The sequence below is a fragment of the Manihot esculenta genome, chromosome 15 (genome assembly GCF_001659605.2).
Source record: "Manihot esculenta cultivar AM560-2 chromosome 15, M.esculenta_v8, whole genome shotgun sequence".
In the NCBI taxonomy this organism is placed as follows: domain Eukaryota; kingdom Viridiplantae; phylum Streptophyta; class Magnoliopsida; order Malpighiales; family Euphorbiaceae; genus Manihot; species Manihot esculenta.
In genome coordinates, this window is record NC_035175.2 from 31,694,611 (window position 1) to 31,714,933 (window position 20,323).

At 37.1% G+C, this 20,323-nt stretch overlaps 1 protein-coding gene across 2 annotated transcripts; it reads left to right on the top strand.

The window, feature by feature from the left end:
- Positions 1-5,313: 5,313 nt before the first annotated feature.
- Positions 5,314-7,488, top strand: LOC110600900 (pentatricopeptide repeat-containing protein At1g31920). 2 transcript variants are annotated; one of them, XM_021737816.2, is made up of 2 exons: positions 5,314-5,813; positions 5,948-7,488. In XM_021737816.2, exons 1-2 carry the CDS (start codon positions 5,682-5,684, stop codon positions 7,346-7,348), a joined length of 1,533 nt encoding a protein of 510 aa, XP_021593508.1. In that variant the 5' UTR covers positions 5,314-5,681; the 3' UTR covers positions 7,349-7,488. The 2 variants fall into 2 exon arrangements, with proteins under 2 accessions (XP_021593508.1, XP_021593507.1); XM_021737815.2 differs by having other exon boundaries at positions 5,315-7,488.
- Positions 7,489-20,323: the final 12,835 nt, after the last annotated feature.

Genomic DNA, 20,323 nt, shown 5'->3' on the forward strand with positions numbered 1-20,323 from the left:
CCCTCTATCTCATCTGGGGTACCTAAGTACCATGTGCCTGGTCCCCGTAGGGCTGTTCCAGGTCTTTGTGTTGTGCCTGGTCCCCGTAGGGCTGTTCCAGGTCTTCCTCTGAGGGCTAATGAATCCTCACGAAGTCCGTGCCGTCTCACATAAGCAATGTACAAGGAGCAATGCCAAGTACAAGGATAAATGCAATGCATCATCTTTGTGTACACTAATGCACTCACCCTATAGCATAGTCATGATGCATGAAGCATGAGAAAATATCAGTTATCATATTAAAACATTCAGTTAAATTCCACTCACCTCTGGTTATCTTTGCACTGACACTGCAGGTTCTGACACTGGACTCACTGCTGATTTCCCTGATTCCTCTGGTCCGTACCTACACAGGTGGACTCAAATGAGGGACCAAACTCACTCAAGAACATCGCTAAGAAACTCCCCAAAAACCCCTCTAAACAAACCTTAACCCTCACATATACCATGCAAAAGAAAGCTGGACAGGGCACTTTCGGCGGCAGGTTCGGCGGCCGAAACCCCACTCCAGAGACGAAACTCATGCATGTTCGGCGGCACCTTCGGCGGCCGAAGGTCTCGTCCAGAGACGAAACTCACACACTTTCGGCGGCCGAACTCCCTCTTTCGGCGGCCGAAAGGCTCTTTCTAAACCGAAAGCCTAGCTTTCGGGGGCAACCTTTGGCAGCCGAAACTGCCTCCACAAGGGGTTCGGCGGCCGAACCTTCCTTCGGCGGCCGAACCTGGTTTTGCCCGAAGGACAGAACCCTGCTCTGTTTCATGCAAACTTTGCCCAAAAACCTACAAACATGCATAACAACTACTCCCAACTAGCATATACACATATATATGCCCAAAGGGGTCTAAAACTACCCTAAAACCCCAAACAAACATAGCACATCACACTTAAACATGCTGGAACACCACAAATCATCAAAACCTCACCTAAACCTAAACATGCATACTACCCATACAAACTACATAAAACCTTTCAAAATCATCAAAGAAGCTCAGGATCTTCACTTACCTCTTACATAACGTGAGGATGAAAGATCCTAACGTGGAGATATGAAGAAAAGCTCTTCCAAAGCTCCAAGTTTCAAACCTTGGTTCTTTTGCTCAAAACCTTCATAAATCACCAAAACTCTTAAAACTCTTGAAAGATTTGATGAAAATCATGAAAAACATGAAAGTCAACGTAGGAGAGGCTGGAACTCACCTCTGGCTGCAAGTGGAGGAGAGAAATAACCTCCTTCCACCGACCCTTGGCCCTTTTATAGGTGGCTGGCCAGACCACCTTCGGCAGCCGAACGTGAAGCCGCAACCATGCAATGTTCGGCGGCCGAAAGTAACCTTTGGCGGCCGAACCTTTACATTTCTCCCTTGTTGCTTTTCTTTCAAAACTCAATGCTTTTCACACTTCAAAACATGAAAACAAGTGAAAATACCTTGGAAAACATATGCATTACCCTTCTCGAGGGTTCCGACACCCCAAGATTCCACCGGACTACAGGAATTCCGATGCCGGACTCGAGCCGGGTATTACAGGTTTGATTTGATTCAATTTCTGATTAAAATCGATTCGGTTCAGTTTTTATAAATAGTAAAATTTCGATTTTTAGTTTATATTTAATTTTGAACCGATTTGAAGCATTAAAAAAATTAGTTAATAGGAAATATTTTTGTCGTTAAGAGTATTATCAGAACTCTTATATATAAAAGTAATATAATTTTTGTTTAACTTAAAATTAAATAATAAAAAGATAAGTTATTTTATTGAAAAGTATTTTTTATAAAAAATATTTTATGTAGAAAATATTTTCCATAAAAATTATTTTATGTGAAAAATAAAATATTTTCTATAAATAATATTTTTTGTTTAAAAAATATTTTCCACACTTTTTGATTTTTAAAACTTTTAAAAAAATTAATCAACATGAAATATTTTTCTAATGAAAATAAAAATCAAATCATTTTAAAGGAGAAAGTCATTTTTTATACTTTAAAAATTTTATTAGGACCTTTATATATAAATTTAACATTATTATTTTAAAATTAAAATTAAACTATGAAAAATGAATTATTTTGTTGGACAATTTTTTGCATAAAATATTTTTTAAATATAAATTATTTTTCATAAGTAAACAAAGTTTATAATTTAATTTCTCCATCAATATTAATTTATTTTTTTAATATTTAAAATATTATTGAATATGAAAAATATTTTTTTAAAATATTTTCAATAAAATAAATATAGCCTAACATTGGTGACCACTTAAATACAAAAAAAAAAATTTCCCATATCCCTCTGTTATACCCTATTTTAAAACCACCAAACAAATTTTTTTTAAATAATTATTATTTTACAACAATTAATAGAATAAAATTATAACTAAGAGCAACAAAATTCTAAAAAAAATGTAAAAATTCACTCTCATTCTATACATTTCATTGGCCATATTATATTATTGAATTACACCTATTTAAGAAGATAGAATTTTCAGATAGCATTTAAAACTCTTATATTAAAAACTTTTCATTCATATTTCTGATCTTCATCGATAAATCTTCACTCTATCTTAATAGCATTTCTACTATATTTGTTAATAATTTTGAAAGTGTTTATTTCTAACTCAAAACTTATATAAAATTTATCTGAGTGTATGTTGACTTGATAAACATTTTAAATATCTCTTATAATTTAAGTAGAAATTTGAGTGTGAATCGAATATATGAAAGTCTACGAGTATCTGAAATACTTGTTAAATGAAACGGAGTTCTTTTGCGTGTTAAAAGAAATTTAATAATGTAGATTAAATTTATCGAATCACTATAAAATCTCTATGTTTAATCTTTTTATTTCTAATCTCTATACTTTTAGATATCATCATTAATAATATGAGATATCTATTTTTAAGATTAAATCAATGCCAATAGAAGTGTAATAATTTTTGCTTGCTAATTTAATATCTTTTTTTCATTAATTCTCTGTTGAATACTTGTATATCTGTATTGAGTTACTTTTCAAAATTTTTCATATGAAAAATTAGTGAAATGACCCATTCACCCTTTAGTCATTTATCTTGTAATAATAAATTTATTAAAAACTAAAATATTTATGAGTGCATTTTGTAATGTTATACAATCCTTTTTACATATTTTTTTTTATTTTTATATATACTTTTTAAAAATTATTTTCTAAAAAATGTTTGTATAAAAATAATTTTATAAATTTTTATATCAAAATAGATAGTAAAATATTTTTTTAAAATATGATTTTTAATAATAAGAAATAAAAATAATTTTATAAATGGTTGCACATAAAAATAAATAATAAATTATTTTTATAAAATATATGATATTATAATAAAAAAACTATTATTTGATCCTTGTACAAAAATAAAAAAAATTTATTGGATCCTTTAGTTTTAAAAAATACATAAAAATATTTCTGAGGTTTAAAAAGTCTATTAATTAATTTTTTTTATTAATTTTAACTGTAGAATGTTATAAAAATAAAAAGTTACTATTTAGTCCATTTGGTATCGAAAAATACACTAGTTGCTCAATTGATTTTAAAAATTATATTAAAATATTTTTGAAATTTTAAAAAAATATGTTAATTAGTCCATCCATCAATTTTAGTTTTAAAATGCTTTTAATATGAATAAACTAATTAATAGATATTTTTATAAAATCGAAAGGCTAATTAATAAATTTCACCTATTTAAAGAGTTAAATAATAAAACGCTTAACTGGTAAACTCATGGAAAAATTAATTAATATATTATTTAATATTTCATAAATATTTTAATATATTTTTTAAAACTGAGATATGAACTAATAAGTTTTCTCATATCACATAGCCTAAATAGTAAATTTTTTTATAAAAAAATTTTATAATTTACTTAATATAAAAAAAATAATTAGTAATATTTTATGATATTAAGAGACCGACTAATGAATTTTTTTCTATTATTAGGACTAAAGAGTAAAAGTTTTAATAACTAAAATTAATAGAAAACTTTATTAGTAAATTTTTTAAAATATTAAGAAAGTTTTAATGTATTTTTTAAAATTAGAAAATTAATTAATGAGTTTTTTATATTATAAAATTAAATATTAAATTATTTTATAATAATAATAAAGTAAAAAATATATTTTATAGATTAATAGAATAAATATGATATTTTGAAATTGTTAATAGTAATATGATAAAAATTATAAAGAAAAATAATGATTTTAAAAAATTAATATTTATAATTTTGAGTTTTTAATTTTTTGATTTCAAAATACTTTTTTTATCAAGTAGTAAAAATATAAATATAACATTAACGGCCGAGCAAATTTTTTTATTAAATAAAAAATAAAAAAATCACAACAAAAAGCATCACCAGTCTTATGACATTTTGATTTAATATTTGAGAAATTAAGAAAAAAATATTTTTTTAATTGTTTTAAGAAATTAAGTATCTTTGAAATTATTTCGAAAACATTTTATTCTTAGAAGACTAATTTATTGGATAATTTTAAAAAGACATATATTTCTAGTAAATATTTTTTCAAAATTTTCTTCAAACTTTTTTCATATTTTTGAGACAAATTAATTCTCCAAAAAATTTAATTTTTAAAAGACTTTTCAGAAACTACTTTGGAAAATAATAGTAAAATTTTTATTTTAAAAATGCTTTTTTTAATTTTTTTAATAAAAATTAATGGGAAAATATTTTTAACATTACATATATATTTTAAATTCTTTTACCCACTATTTAATAAAAATAAAATGAAAAGAATTAAATATATAAAACTAATTTAATTTAATTTAATTTAATTATTAAATATTGAAATATTATTTAGAGATTTAAACGATATGATATCGGTAAAAATTAAATTACTCGAATGTGAATTCGATTTATATTAATGATATTTAAATCCATTCCGAATTTAATTAAAAATTAATTTAAATTATACGAATCCGTCCAAAACTTGATTATTATTATCTGAATAAAATCTGACCCATTTAGTCTTATGTATTTTAATTAATAATTTATATAAAAAATATTTTTTATTAATAATTTTAATTTAAAAAACTCAATATTTTTAAAAAATATTTAAATTTAAATTTTTAAATAAAAATATATATAAAAAATTATAAATATTTATTATAAAATATATTTTTTTATATTAAATTAATTATTTATATAAACAATAATAAAATACCTTACCCATAAAATTCCAACCTGGTCCGCAGTTATAACTACCAAAATCCTAGAATTATTCATTATTTTTATTATACACAACCCTCAAAGCTGCTAATGAAAAGCCAAAACAAAACATTATCCTATCCAGAATCTAGTTGTCCCATAAAGTGACACCGTTTTTTTGGATAGAAATTCCTCTTCAATCTCATGGACAACATCCAAACTCTCTTCTTCAAGCAATCCTCAAGATTCAAAGCTACTTTCATTCTCAAACCCAAAAGCTGCAGCATTATTGATTTCTTTATCATGATTTTGATGGTGGGATGATTGGGACATCAGTCCTTCACCAAACCCATTTTCTGTTACCATCAGAAAGCCCACAAGTTAATCTGAGGTTGAAGGAGCAAGAATGTTTAACCCTCTTGAGGAGATGCATGAACATCGAAGAATTCAGGCAAGCTCATGCCCAAATCCTCAGATGGGGATTCTTTTGCAGCTCTTTCTGTGCAAGCAATCTATTGGCTACTTGTGCTCTCCCAGACTGGGGCAGTATGGATTATGCATCTTCAATTTTTCAACAAATTGAGGAACCAGGTACTTTTGAATTCAATACCATGATTAAAGGATATGCTAAGGATTTTAATATGGAGAAATCCCTGTTTGTTTATTGTGAGATGCTTGAGAAGGGAGTTCAATCAGATAATTTTACATTTCCCTCTCTTTTAAAGGCATGTACCTGGTTGAATGCAATAAAGGAAGGTATGCAAATTCATGGGAATATTATTAAGCTTGGATTTGAAAGTGATTTGTATGTTCAGAATAGCTTGATTAACATGTATGGAAAGTGCGGGGAGATAAAACTTTCATGTGCTGTTTTTGAGCAAATGGGTCAAAAGGATGCTGCTTCTTGGAGTGCTATTATGGCAGCTCATACTAGTTCTGGCATGTGGTCTGAATCCTTACAGCTTTTTGAGGAGATGGGTCATGGCAGATCTTGTAGGCCAGAAGAGAGCTTATATGTTAGTATGCTTTCTGCTTGTAGTCATTTGGGTGCCCTTGATTTTGGGAGGTTCTTGCATGGAGTGTTGCTTAGGAACTTCAGTGAACTCAATTTAACTGTGAAAACTTCTCTGACTGACATGTACATCAACTGTGGATGTGTAGAAAAAGCTCTGTGCCTCTTTCGAAGAACAACAAAAAAGAACAAATTTTCCTATAGTGTAATGATCTCAGGACTAGCAATGCATGGGCGCAGTAAGGAGGCGCTAGAGCTTTTCTCTGAAATGCTTTTGGAAGGATTGCAGCCTGATGATGTTATCTATGTGAGTGTGTTGACTGCTTGTAGTCGCGATGGACTTGTTGACGAAGGTCTGCAGTTTTGGAATAGAATGAAGTTTGAGCATGGAATAGAACCAACAATTCAGCATTATTGCTGCATTGTAGACCTTGTGGGCAGAGCTGGGATGCTCGACGAGGCCTTAGAGTTTATCAGAAGCATGCCTATCCAGCCAAATGATGTTGTGTGGCGAAGCCTTCTAAGTGCTTGCAAAGCTCACCATAACTTAAAAATAGGTGAGATTGCAACTAAGAGCTTGGTAAGATTGAATTCGCGTAATCCGAGTGACTTGCTGATTTTATCTCATATGTATGCAAGAGCTAAAAAATGGGAAGATTTGGCTAAGGTTCGAACAGAATTGGCTTGCAAACACTTACATCAAACACCTGGGTATAGTTTAGTTGAGGTGAAGAGGAAAGTTTACAGGTTCGTTTCGCAGGACAAGTCACACCCAGAAAGCGAAGACATTTACGAGATGATTCATCAGATGGAATGGCAACTGAAATTTGAAGGATATTCTGCAGATACATCAGAGATATTGTTAGATGTTGATGAAGAAGAGAAGAAGCAGAGATTGAAATCTCATAGTCAGAAGTTAGCTATATCTTTTGCATTGATACATACAGCTGAGGGGGTTCCCATAAGAATTGCTAGGAATTTGAGGATGTGCAATGACTGCCACACATACACCAAGTCAATTTCCAAGATTTATGGAAGAGAAATTATTGTAAGAGAGAGGAATCGTTTCCACCATTTTAAAGACGGGGCATGTTCTTGTAGAGACTATTGGTAAATTTGTGTTATTTGAGGGGGGGAAATTCAATTCAATGTGGGTGCTGAGAGTTGAGATGCAAGTTTTTTAATTCTTTTTTGGATGTTTCCTATAACATCTCCATTTGCTTAACTAATCATGATTAATTAGTTAATTATTAGTACTTGCACTAATTGTACCGTTGTGTGCTTCACATGTTAAGGTATAACTTACAAAATAAATAAAACTATAAATAATAATAATAATAATAATAATATAATAATTTTTATAAGTAACTTCAACCTTTAAAATTTGAAAGTGAGCGATTTATCTTTTAATTGAGCCTATCATTTTGAATATTGAATGGTCTTTATTAAGTATATATTAACAAAAAAATAATTTATATTTTTTTACTAAATTAATAACACTCGATGAAAGAGAAAGTATAAATCTCAAAAAATCAAGACAACAAATGTAGATATGTCTCAAAATAGAGTAATTATAGTTATGACTTGCATAAAATAACTAAAGGAAAATAAATAAAAAGAAAAATTACAAGTATTCGGTCCGTTCAGTTTAAAATCGAATAAATTAAAATTTAAATTTTAAGTATTTGTGAAAATCGAATTGAACTGAATTAGGAGAGAAATTGATTTAGATAAATTAGTTTAATTCGATTTAATTTGATTTAGTTCGGTTATTTAAATTTTTTAATACGCTTTTTATTTTTTAAAATAATTACTATTATACCTTATAATTTATTATAATTAATTAAAAATTTTAAAATTACATTAAAATATCCTTATATTTTTATTTCATCAACTAAAATAGACATTCGTTAAATTTAGCATTAGTCTATTAATCAAAATTGAAAACAGTTTTAATATTGTGCCCATATACTTTGTCCTAACCGACTAAAATGCCCTCTTAATTTTAAAATGATATTAAAATATCTTTATATTTTTATTTTATTAGCTAAAATTTTTTTATTAATTTCTATTATTTTTATTGTTAATCTATTAATAAAAAATAAGAATTTTTGTATGTCCAAATTGGCCTCCTATTAAATAAAACTCAACACTCACCTACTATTCACCAGTCTCATCAATTAGCTCGCGATTGTCCATACTGTCAACACTGTATTATTGGTTATAAGTCTCTATCTTTTGAAAGAAATATAGAAAGGAATGCAAAAAAATATAGAGACGGATTAAAAGAGATGAAAGATGAATTTTATTTAATGAATAGTGTAATTGGGTTAAAAAACCTTTTGAAAATAAATTCAATTAAGCTCTTGTATTTTTGTTTAAGCGTTAATTAAGTCCAATTTCATTTTTTGATCAATTCAATCCTATGTATTTTTATTCAAGAACTAAGGAAGTCCTAACTTAATATAATATTTTTTTTTAATAAAAAAATATTATTTTTTTAATTTAAAATGAGTACTTTTATTAACATAAAAATATTTAAAAATTACATAGAAATAGTAAATAATTTTAAAAATTATAAAAATAAAATTTTATTAATAAAAATAATATTTTAATATAAAAAATAATATTATTTTATGTCTAGACGTATTTTGCCTTCAAGTAAAAATATAGGGACTTAATTAGTCAAAAAATAAATCGAACTTATTTGGTTTTTGAGTAAAAGTATAAGAATTTAATTGGACTTATATCTATTTTTTTTCATTTTTGACTAATAAACTAATGATAAAAATGGATTAAAACTAATAAGTATATGATGTGGCTGAAATAGAGCTAAGTTATGATTGGTCAATCAATAAAAAAGAAGATGTGAGGTGGTTGACACTTATGACAGTCACTCCAAGGCGCAAGTCAGTAAACTGGCAAAATGGACGAATGTAATGAATTGCTTATAATTCAAAATGGTTATGTAAGAATGCGTACCTTAATCTCTGTGCACATTGGCTTTTATACTATAAGAAAGTGGAGTTGGTTATCAAATCTCCTAGAAATCTGACTGGTATTGGCTAGTGGATAAGAGATCCCGTGATTATAGGTGTAATATGGGTCCGCATAACAATTTATCAGACCCTTACCACATGACCTTATTTTATAATGACAACTCATAGCTTACTTTGGGCGATTGTTATGTCGCATCAGAGGTCCCTCCACTAGTCTTTGATTATTCAAATTCGAAAGTTACGATTGCCTTTACAATCATGGGCACGTGGCATGTCAGAATTGGCTTGTTATGCTCGCGTCTTTTCGCCTATTCATGGTCATAAATGATGGTTGCCTTTTTTTTCAAGCCACACTTAAAGCATGCCATCGAACTCATAATATAAAAATCCTTCTTCTCCTCTGATTCTCACTTTTTCTCACAATGGATCTCTATACTTTAGAAAAAACTCGACCACTCAACTTCTCATTCCCACATTTCTTTACACAAGGTAATTCTTGATTGTGCTTTCTTTCACAAATATGAACAGGAGATCTTCCTCTTTTTCCTCTTCCTCTGGAGGAAGTATAATCTTAAGCTCCTCCTCCAATGGTCCATTCGCGCTTTTACTCCCATCGTCTTGTTGAGGGCGGTCCAAGATAATGAAAGCGTCTTGGTGAATGACATCCCTTCTATATTGATCGAGAAGGATGTTGATCGTCTTCACAATCACTATCAAATTTCTCAAGAGACCTTCCGAGTTTACACCCTAAACTCGCATGTTTGGGTGGATGATCGAATTCCTGCGGAAGACACAATTATCATTTACAAAGAGCAACTGAAGGCGGGTCATCAATTTTCGATGGATCTATTCTACGTTGAAGTCCTCCATTTCCACAAGCTTGCAATTTCCCAACTGCATTTCAACAGTTGAAGGATTCTAGTGGCTTTCCGCTTCCTCTGCTTTAACAACAACATTGAATCGAGTGTTGCACTGTTCTCGCAGCTGTACTAGCTAGGTACATGGAAGAACGAAGAATTCAAGTTCCTTAGCGAGAGAAAGCGTCAAATCCTCTTTGACTGGATACCCTTTTCCCTCATATGTTGGAAGAATAAATTTTTCATCCTGTGTCATAGAGTATCTGGGGGTTTTAGGCGGCTCCAAACTTATTGGAATATATATGTGGAGCTTCGAAAGAATGAGATCCAGCCACAACGGGATGAGGAGAAGTCTTTGGACCTCTTCCAGAGAATGGCCTCGGCACAGAGGATTGATATTACTACAGCGGCGAGGAATGCCATTTTGTCCTGGCAGAACCACATCCAAGCAGACTAGGCTCGAGCTCCTCACCTGCCCAGTCTTCCAAACCTTTGGGAAAGCACATCCCATGCTAGTGAGAAGAGTATTTTTCTTTCCAACTCTTTTTACTTTTAAAACTGGCTTACTTATTCTGTAACGACCCGAAAACCGGTACCACTCAGTAACGGTCCGAACCATCACTGGCACTAGGATCCAGATCGGCTTAAGGCCGCCGGGACCCGTAGCAAGCCAACTATACTCTCTGTGTACCTGATAAATCCCAGACATGATACAAATAGACTCAACAATCCTGTAAAACTCTGTAGGCTTAATTGCTGCTACTCAGATATGTCAATCTGAAATGGCCCTCAGGGCCTATACCAGGGACTACTATCTGCTGTGGATCAAGGGATTGAAACCCTTTTACTCTGTAACACAATCCACTGGTATCACATCAAAGCCATACATTAAGCCTAACTCACACATTTCTCATCAAGAAACGTAAAACAGGATTCATGTACAGGGGATTAAGCAAACATCACACAATAGCAAAAACACTAGGGAAAGCACAAGTCTATCCGTATATGACAGTACATATCTATACACATTACATTACCACTAATCCTTGAGTTACATCATGTCCACTACTTTATTACAACCATACATTCATGCATATCTTCCCTCTGTACTCTTGCTGACTTTAACTTCCCATAGCTATCTCAGAACCTGCAAAACTGGGGTTAAGGGAGTGGGATGAGCTACTACAGCCCAGTGAGGAGGAACAATAAAAACAGTTCATTCATTACATGCTTTCATGAAATGCATCACATCACAAACATATCATCTCAAGAATGAACTTGTCACCAATAGCCCTCAACTACATGTGATAATCTGACCAACTGTGCCAGGGAGACGATGTCATCACCTGGTCTACTCTTATCTCTGCTCTGATATCATAACATGACCAACTATGCCAAGGAGACGAGGTCTCACCTGGTCTACACTTAACTCTGATTTGACAGCCCAGCTGTCTCACTCATAGTACCAGGAGCGACCTGGACTATCCAGGGGCGACCTGGTATGGCTATCTCATGCCATAAATCTGTATCTGCTCTCTGTCAAGGGCTAAGGATCATCCAACATTCATCCACATAAACAACAACGTATATGCAATGCATCATCGTCGTGAAGTCTAATGCAATACAACCTAATACATAACATGGCAGTTTATGATGCATGGATCATGCTAGAATCGTGTCATTTCTCAAGAGAAAATATGTAGTTTAGTTCCACTCACCTCTAGCCAATGCTGGCTAACTCTGGGCCAACTCTAACTCTGGAGCCTCCTCGGTTCCTCGGTCCAATCCTACACAGATGGACGTAAATGAGGTACCAAACATACTCTAACATAACTATGAACATCTCTCCAAAAACCCTCTAAAACATCACAAAACATGCATGCAAAACAAGCAAAGGAAGGCTGGACAGGGCACCTTCGGCAGCACCTTCGGCGGCCGAATGTCTCCTCCAGAGACGAAAGTCAGGCATGTTCGGCGGCCTAACTTGGACTTTCGGGGGCCGAACCTGAGTTTAGCCAGAACTCAGTTTCGTGCACAAGGACGCCTGCCAGTCCCTCCATCACCTGTTCAGACCTCAACACATGCATTTAACCCTTCTAAAACATGCATAAACACTTCAACAAGCCTAAGGGAGCTTCAAATAACTTTAAACTCCAACAACAAGCTCACAAGACACACATCAAACATAAAGGATTCATAAACCCTATGATGCACATCTCATGCAAACTCATGCCTAGCTCCCTTTTCCCTTTACAAAACTCATAAAAACATCATAAGAACCATGGATCAACACTTACCTCTTGAAGAACAAAGGCTGAGATGATCCAAACTCAAAGATATGGAGAAACCAAGCTTCAAAAGCTTCAAACTCCAAAACCTTGTTTCAAGCTCACAACTCTTCAAAACAAGGGTAAACCTCATTAAAACCGTGAAAGATTTGAAGAAAAACCGTGAAAAGACTTTAAGGAGATCAAGACCTCACCTAGGTTAGAAGGAGAGAAGAAACCTCCTCCTTTTTCTGCCACTCGGTGCCCTTATAGATGAGCAACCGCCTCAGGTTCAGCTGCCGAATCGCATGCAAAACCATGCAACCTTCGGGGGCCGAACTTTGGGCACTTTCGGCGGCCGAACTTAACATTCGGGGGCCGAACCTGGCCTTTGTCTCCAAAGCCTTTTCTCTTCAAAAATCAATCCGGTTTGATTCAAAACCTTTCAAACACTTAAAAACATTTTAGAAAACCTTTCTCTTACCCTTCTAGAAACCTCTGACATCCTCGAATTCCACCGGATGGTAGAAATTCCGATGTCCGACTCTAGCCGGGTATTACATTCTTCCCCCCTTTAAAAACATTCGTCCTCGAATGTTAAAACAACAACAATAAACATACAGGGAAACAAGAAGAAAGTCTACCATCGGTCTCTACGAAGAGACACAGATACCCCTGGAGTCAAACTCCCAGGTTGGCTATACTGTCTGACTTTGCTGACCCTTCACTGCTTAAGCTGTGTCCACACTCTACACTGATTACTGATCACTCCTGTCTGTACACAGTCCATTAGATTCTCTTTGTTACCTACTGACTTTCCTTTCTCTTTCCCTTTTCTCAGTTCTATGCACACTACTCTGGGTACACTCACTTTTGCTTCTCTGTACTCACCCGATCAGAGGAGCAACAGCTCTCAGGAAAGGCTAAAGGACGTGATTATAGCTTTCTCTATGGTGACATACCACGAGTCACACAAACATGCCCCGAAACCGAACTCAGATTACAGAACTTGGCCTCTATGCCGTGTTCTCTTATCTACACCACTTAGTAGATAAGGGGCATGCTTCTCTATTCTAGTCTACACTTTTGCTGCGCCACTCTAATCCTTGCCCGCCTTTCTTCTTCGTTTCTATCCTGACTTGTTCTCTTTTGATCCTTTGAATTACACTGGACTAGCGCTTTAGCTCTTTAGCTCTTTAGCTCGTCTCTCTAGGATAAACTGATAAGCGACTGTTACCTGAGGGCAGCTAACATCTCATATGCCTTTCCCAGTAAATCGCTAAGCAGTGTTACCCCTTACCTCTGGTACTCATCTAGTACACAACATCTAGTTCCCACCCAACTCTTAAATCTATCGTGGAGGCTAATCAGTCCAACTAGCGGTCTCCACCGATCTGCGTGGGAACACCTATCCTTGGTAGGGACCTTGTGCAACTGTTCACAGTTGTGACAACATCTCAAGGTTTCATCCTTCGGTTCTCACAACGATACTGGAACATTCCAGGGTGTGTGGTACTAAGTCGGATAGAATCCTTTGCTACCAAGTGCACACTGCTTGACTATCTCTCTCACTCCTGCAATTATTTTTCTTTCTAACTTTTACGACTTTTTCACTTTTTACATACTACAGGTACCATTTCACAGGAAGAGATGAAGATAAGTCTATTCTTCATCCTTACTTGACTTCCCGACTCTGTTGGTACTCCTGCTAACTTGGCTGGAATATATCACTCTCTTTCTCTTTATCTATCTATGCGTACTGAGGCTGGTTCCCTGACCTGACTATTATGCGTGCACACAAGAGCAAGAAAACCCCTGACTACCTTTCTTTCACGAGCCTGTAGGGCTGCTATCAAACTTCTGGGTATGCTATACTGTCCCCTCAAAGGACTAACTCTGACCCATCCGAGCCTCTGAACTCTGCACTTTCCTAGCTTATCTTTGCAGACTTAGGTAGGTCCTCGAGTAGCTAGCCAATCTGCCCTAGGTTGACCTCACCAGTCACCCCTAGAACCATAAGGTCAGCTGGAAGGCATCTACTACTCTCAACACCTCTAATCGATACTGACTCACTGACTCTACCTCAGATGGATCACACTCGGGATCACTAACCCAGAGAAAACACTCTAAGCCCAGAAGTTATCACGGCTCTCAACACAACAGGGAAAGAAACATCAGGGTCCACGATAACCTACACATCTGAACACCCTTAAGTGCACGTATCTGACGTCACCGTGTTCGATGTGTTAGCCTCCTACTGAGTTAGGATAAAGATCCAAGCTAAAGCTCTTTCCTTGGGAACCGACCAAAGAAAAGGAGAACTCTCCTCCTGCCTCAACCACTGACCTGTGACATGGCTAGAGCTACAGGCTGAGTTACACTACTAGCAGTCATCTGCTGGGACTGTGCCAATCAGGGCCGCAGTAAGACACTCACAGAATATGAGTCCTTCCTGCTCGCATCTATACATGCCGTAGTCCCATACCATCAGACTACTTTTGTGTAACCTCTACGCCTCACGTAGCCAGAACGATCTGAACTATCTGAACTAGAGCTCAATTGCCATTTAATCCCAGACTAACCTGAAATCTCTTTCTCACCTTTCTTACTTTACGTTATTCTACTCTTGTTCTTTTTCTACTATGTTCTATCTCATTTACTCGTTTCTTTGCTTACTTTTCTTTTACTTACTTTTATTCTTTTTCTTATTCTTTACTTGAGATCTACACTCAGAGATGAGAGATCACTCTCTCTCTCTACCTGAATTTCATATCCACAGCTATAGCTCTCAAGCTCTTTTCTAGCTCACTAACCTTTCACGACTCACTCATCTCTGAACCTTTCTCTCTGAACATCTAACGCTACTACACTGTACTATGCTTACATCCATGGCTATTCTACTAGTGTCCAGAAAACCATACACATCAGAACACGCAAAAGTGAGCTTACCTGGCACCACTGTGTTCGGTGTGTCTGTCTCTGGCTGAACCTGGGTGAAAATCCGAGCCGGAACGAACGGACTTCCACTTAAGGAACCGACTGACGAAGGGACTACCCCTCTTCCTCTGCCTCTGCCCTGCATCGAGGCTGGAGCTTCTGGTGGACTTCTATTGGCTGAGGATGTCTGCGGGAACTGTGTGGATACGGTCATAATGGGACACTCTCGTGCCATGTGCCCCTCCTGTCCGCACCTGAAACATGCTGTTGTCCCAGCCCGACAGACTCCTTTGTGCCTCCTACCACACGTCGCACATCTAGCACTATCCCAACCAGAACTCGACCCCTCACGAAAACCCATGCCAAACTTTACCCTATTCCAGAACTCTCTTTTCTTTGACCCTTTCAGGCCTCTCACTTTCTTTTTCTTCTTTGCAGCAGCCTCACCCAAAGGGAAACGATCACTGTTCTCTAGGTCCGTTTCTACACTCATATTTTCTGTCTGCCCTGGCTGCTCACATTCACTCTCTTTACGCTCCCTTACGCTATCTGGACAAGCCCATCCTGCAAACTCTGAAGCAAACTGCTCCCAGGATAAGCTTTCTACCCTCGGGTCCACATACTGGGTGAACCAGTCCCTTGCCTGCGCACAATTCAATGTGCTCCCTGCCATCTGAATGGCTCTACTCTCACTGGCTCCCAACTCATCAGTTATCATCTTGACCAGTCTAAGATACTCAACAGGGTCATCACCAGTCTCAAATTTGGGAACATCCAACCTCAAATAAGCTGTCATCTGCACCATACTTTCCCCAGGTGAACTCGGCTTGGGTGTTTGGACAATGGGGGCTACTGGTTCTACTGGTGGTGGAGGAGGTGCAACATTCCCCGGGTTAGGGGTTACTGACCCTGGGTAACCAAAGACGGGTGGAAACATGGGATACTGTAGATATGACGGGTAAAAGGAAGGATAGGGCATAAAGGTGGGATATGGGTTATACCTAGGAAACTCTGAGGTCCCTCTCATCGGGTACTCTGCCCCCCACTGGTAGGGTGGATACTGAGGTGGAACAAACCTCGAGGCCTGAGTGCCTCCTTGGGACTCACCCATATCTCCTCCCAACCTACTTCTACTAAAGCTATCATCTCTACTCTGCTCATCCTCCTCTCCTTCTCTCCGATACCCTGACATACTACTCTGAACAACTCCCCTTCTACTCTCATCAACAGACCTTCTAGGGTCCCTTGATGTACCTTCTCTGCTTAAACTATCTGATGTTGCCCTTTGCAGAACGGGGAGATGAGCATCCATGTCCTCATCCTCCGGCGGAGCTCCTGTCAATCTAGCAGATCGACGAGTTCCTCTCATCCTGCCTCTGAAAAAGCACAACAGCACACACAATATCATCAACTGATCCATGTGAAAACACATGAATCCTTAACACATATCAAACATATTAATAATGCACATGCAACTCATCATGGCATTTCACATCAGCATGCAAGACAGGACTCCACATCCTATCCTAGTGGACATGATTTTAACTTATTGTGCTTTCCTTCCTATACAAGACAACACCTCTTTCCGATGTGGGAATCTGATCCTTGAGCATCTTCGCTCAACACACCGTACTCGAAGATCTACAAATCTGACATCTTAACCTCTTTCCGATGTGAGATAGCTCTGATCCCGGAGTATACTGACTCAGCACATCGTACTCTAGAGGCCCTATGCTCTGATACCAATCTGTAACGACCCGAAAACCGGTACCACTCAGTAACGGTCCGAACCATCACTGGCACTAGGATCCAGATCGGCTTAAGGCCGCCGGGACCCGTAGCAAGCCAACTATACTCTCTGTGTACCTGATAAATCCCAGACATGATACAAATAGACTCAACAATCCTGTAAAACTCTATAGGCTTAATTGCTGCTACTCAGATATGTCAATCTGAAATGGCCCTCAGGGCCTATACCAGGGACTACTATCTGCTGTGGATCAAGGGATTGAAACCCTTTTACTCTGTAACACAATCCACTGGTATCACATCAAAGCCATACATTAAGCCTAACTCACACATTTCTCATCAAGAAACGTAAAACAGGATTCATGTACAGGGGATTAAGCAAACATCACACAATAGCAAAAACACTAGGGAAAGCACAAGTCTATCCGTATATGACAGTACATATCTATACACATTACATTACCACTAATCCTTGAGTTACATCATGTCCACTACTTTATTACAACCATACATTCATGCATATCTTCCCTCTGTACTCTTGCTGACTTTAACTTCCCATAGCTATCTCAGAACCTGCAAAACTGGGGTTAAGAGAGTGGGATGAGCTACTACAGCCCAGTGAGGAGGAACAATAAAAACAGTTCATTCATTACATGCTTTCATGAAATGCATCACATCACAAACATATCATCTCAAGAATGAACTTGTCACCAATAGCCCTCAACTACATGTGATAATCTGACCAACTGTGCCAGGGAGACGATGTCATCACTTGGTCTACTCTTATCTCTGCTCTGATATCATAACATGACCAACTGTGCCAAGGAGACGAGGTCTCACCTGGTCTACACTTAACTCTGATTTGACAGCCCAGCTGTCTCACTCATAGTACCAGGAGCGACCTGGACTATCCAGGGGCGACCTGGTATGGCTATCTCATGCCATAAATCTGTATCTGCTCTCTGTCAAGGGCTAAGGATCATCCAACATTCATCCACATAAACAACAACGTATATGCAATGCATCATCGTCGTGAAGTCTAATGCAATACAACCTAATACATAACATGGCAGTTTATGATGCATGGATCATGCTAGAATCGTGTCATTTCTCAAGAGAAAATATGTAGTTTAGTTCCACTCACCTCTAGCCAATGCTGGCTAACTCTGGGCCAACTCTAACTCTGGAGCCTCCTCGGTTCCTCGGTCCAATCCTACACAGATGGACGTAAATGAGGTACCAAACATACTCTAACATAACTATGAACATCTCTCCAAAAACCCTCTAAAACATCACAAAACATGCATGCAAAACAAGCAAAGGAAGGCTGGACAGGGCACCTTCGGCAGCACCTTCGGCGGCCGAATGTCTCCTCCAGAGACGAAAGTCAGGCATGTTCGGCGGCCTAACTTGGACTTTCGGGGGCCGAACCTGAGTTTAGCCAGAACTCAGTTTCGTGCACAAGGACGCCTGCCAGTCCCTCCATCACCTGTTCAGACCTCAACACATGCATTTAACCCTTCTAAAACATGCATAAACACTTCAACAAGCCTAAGGGAGCTTCAAATAACTTTAAACTCCAACAACAAGCTCACAAGACACACATCAAACATAAAGGATTCATAAACCCTATGATGCACATCTCATGCAAACTCATGCCTAGCTCCCTTTTCCCTTTACAAAACTCATAAAAACATCATAAGAACCATGGATCAACACTTACCTCTTGAAGAACAAAGGCTGAGATGATCCAAACTCAAAGATATGGAGAAACCAAGCTTCAAAAGCTTCAAACTCCAAAACCTTGTTTCAAGCTCACAACTCTTCAAAACAAGGGTAAACCTCATTAAAACCGTGAAAGATTTGAAGAAAAACCGTGAAAAGACTTTAAGGAGATCAAGACCTCACCTAGGTTAGAAGGAGAGAAGAAACCTCCTCCTTTTTCTGCCACTCGGTGCCCTTATAGATGAGCAACCGCCTCAGGTTCAGCTGCCGAATCGCATGCAAAACCATGCAACCTTCGGGGGCCGAACTTTGGGCACTTTCGGCGGCCGAACTTAACATTCGGGGGCCGAACCTGGCCTTTGTCTCCAAAGCCTTTTCTCTTCAAAAATCAATCCGGTTTGATTCAAAACCTTTCAAACACTTAAAAACATTTTAGAAAACCTTTCTCTTACCCTTCTAGAAACCTCTGACATCCTCGAATTCCACCGGATGGTAGAAATTCCGATGTCCGACTCTAGCCGGGTATTACATATTCACCTTTTATTTTGTGCAGATATGGCTGGAACAAGGAACAAGTTTGCCAAGGCGGCACATGTTTCTTATAAGGGCAAAACTGTTGTTGGAACCACTGGTCCTCCTTTAAAATTGTAATACCCGGCTCGTTTTCACAGAAAAGGTTTTCACAGCTAGTGGTTAGTTGGCTCATGTATGGGATTGAGCAGGTACCCAGAGTTCAGTAGCAGGCTTGCTACGGGTCTAGGCGGCCTTAAGCCGATTTGGATCCTAGCGCCGAGCAGTTTGGAGCCGTTACAGAGGGGTATCGGTTTCCGGGCTGTTACAAAAATGAACTCGTCAGGCAGAGGAATTATCGTGCTTCCTCCTCCTCCACCCTCACCTGTAATTAAGGGAACAACCTCCACTCAGCCTGAGTCTTCTTTTAGGGATACTCCCTCTACAGCCCTTGCTTAAATCAATGCTCCATAAGAAGAAGCTGTGTTGGAGCAATATGGCCTTGGGACATCCAGCACCTAGCATTGGCTCTGACCTATACCACCTCTCTTCTCGAGGATCCCTGTCTATCTGTCCTGATTGCCAAGAGCGCTCTAAGGCCTGGCGACCAGCACCAATTTAATGAGGTCGAGACCGATGACCTCTATGACAATATTATCCACTCTATGATGGAGAGTACTCTCTATGCATATATGGTCAACGAATGGAATAAGGTTCTGAGGCGAGAGTTTAGGGCACAGGAGATGGACAAAAGTCTTCTGCAAGAGGAGTGCTCGAGGCTAAAAGCTCGGGTTGATGAAGTGGAGGGCACTACGAAAGAGACGCTAGAGTTTATGGACAAGCTCAAGTGAACATAGACGAGACCAATGCTTCAAAGCTTGTCCTTGAGAATCGAGCTAAAAATGCTAAGGATCAAATGGCTATCCTCCAGCGACAAGTCCAGGAGATGCAGTCTCAGGTTGAGGAGAACCGAGCTGCCTCCACCAGGATTGCTGAACTAGAAGCTGAACTTCAAGAGACAGTGGCCCGAGCAGGGGAGATGTTC

Coding starts and splice junctions, on each gene's coding strand:
- LOC110600900 (XM_021737815.2), top strand. CDS start 5,543: ATGATTGGGACATCAGTCCTTCACCAAACCCATTTTCTGTTACCATCA.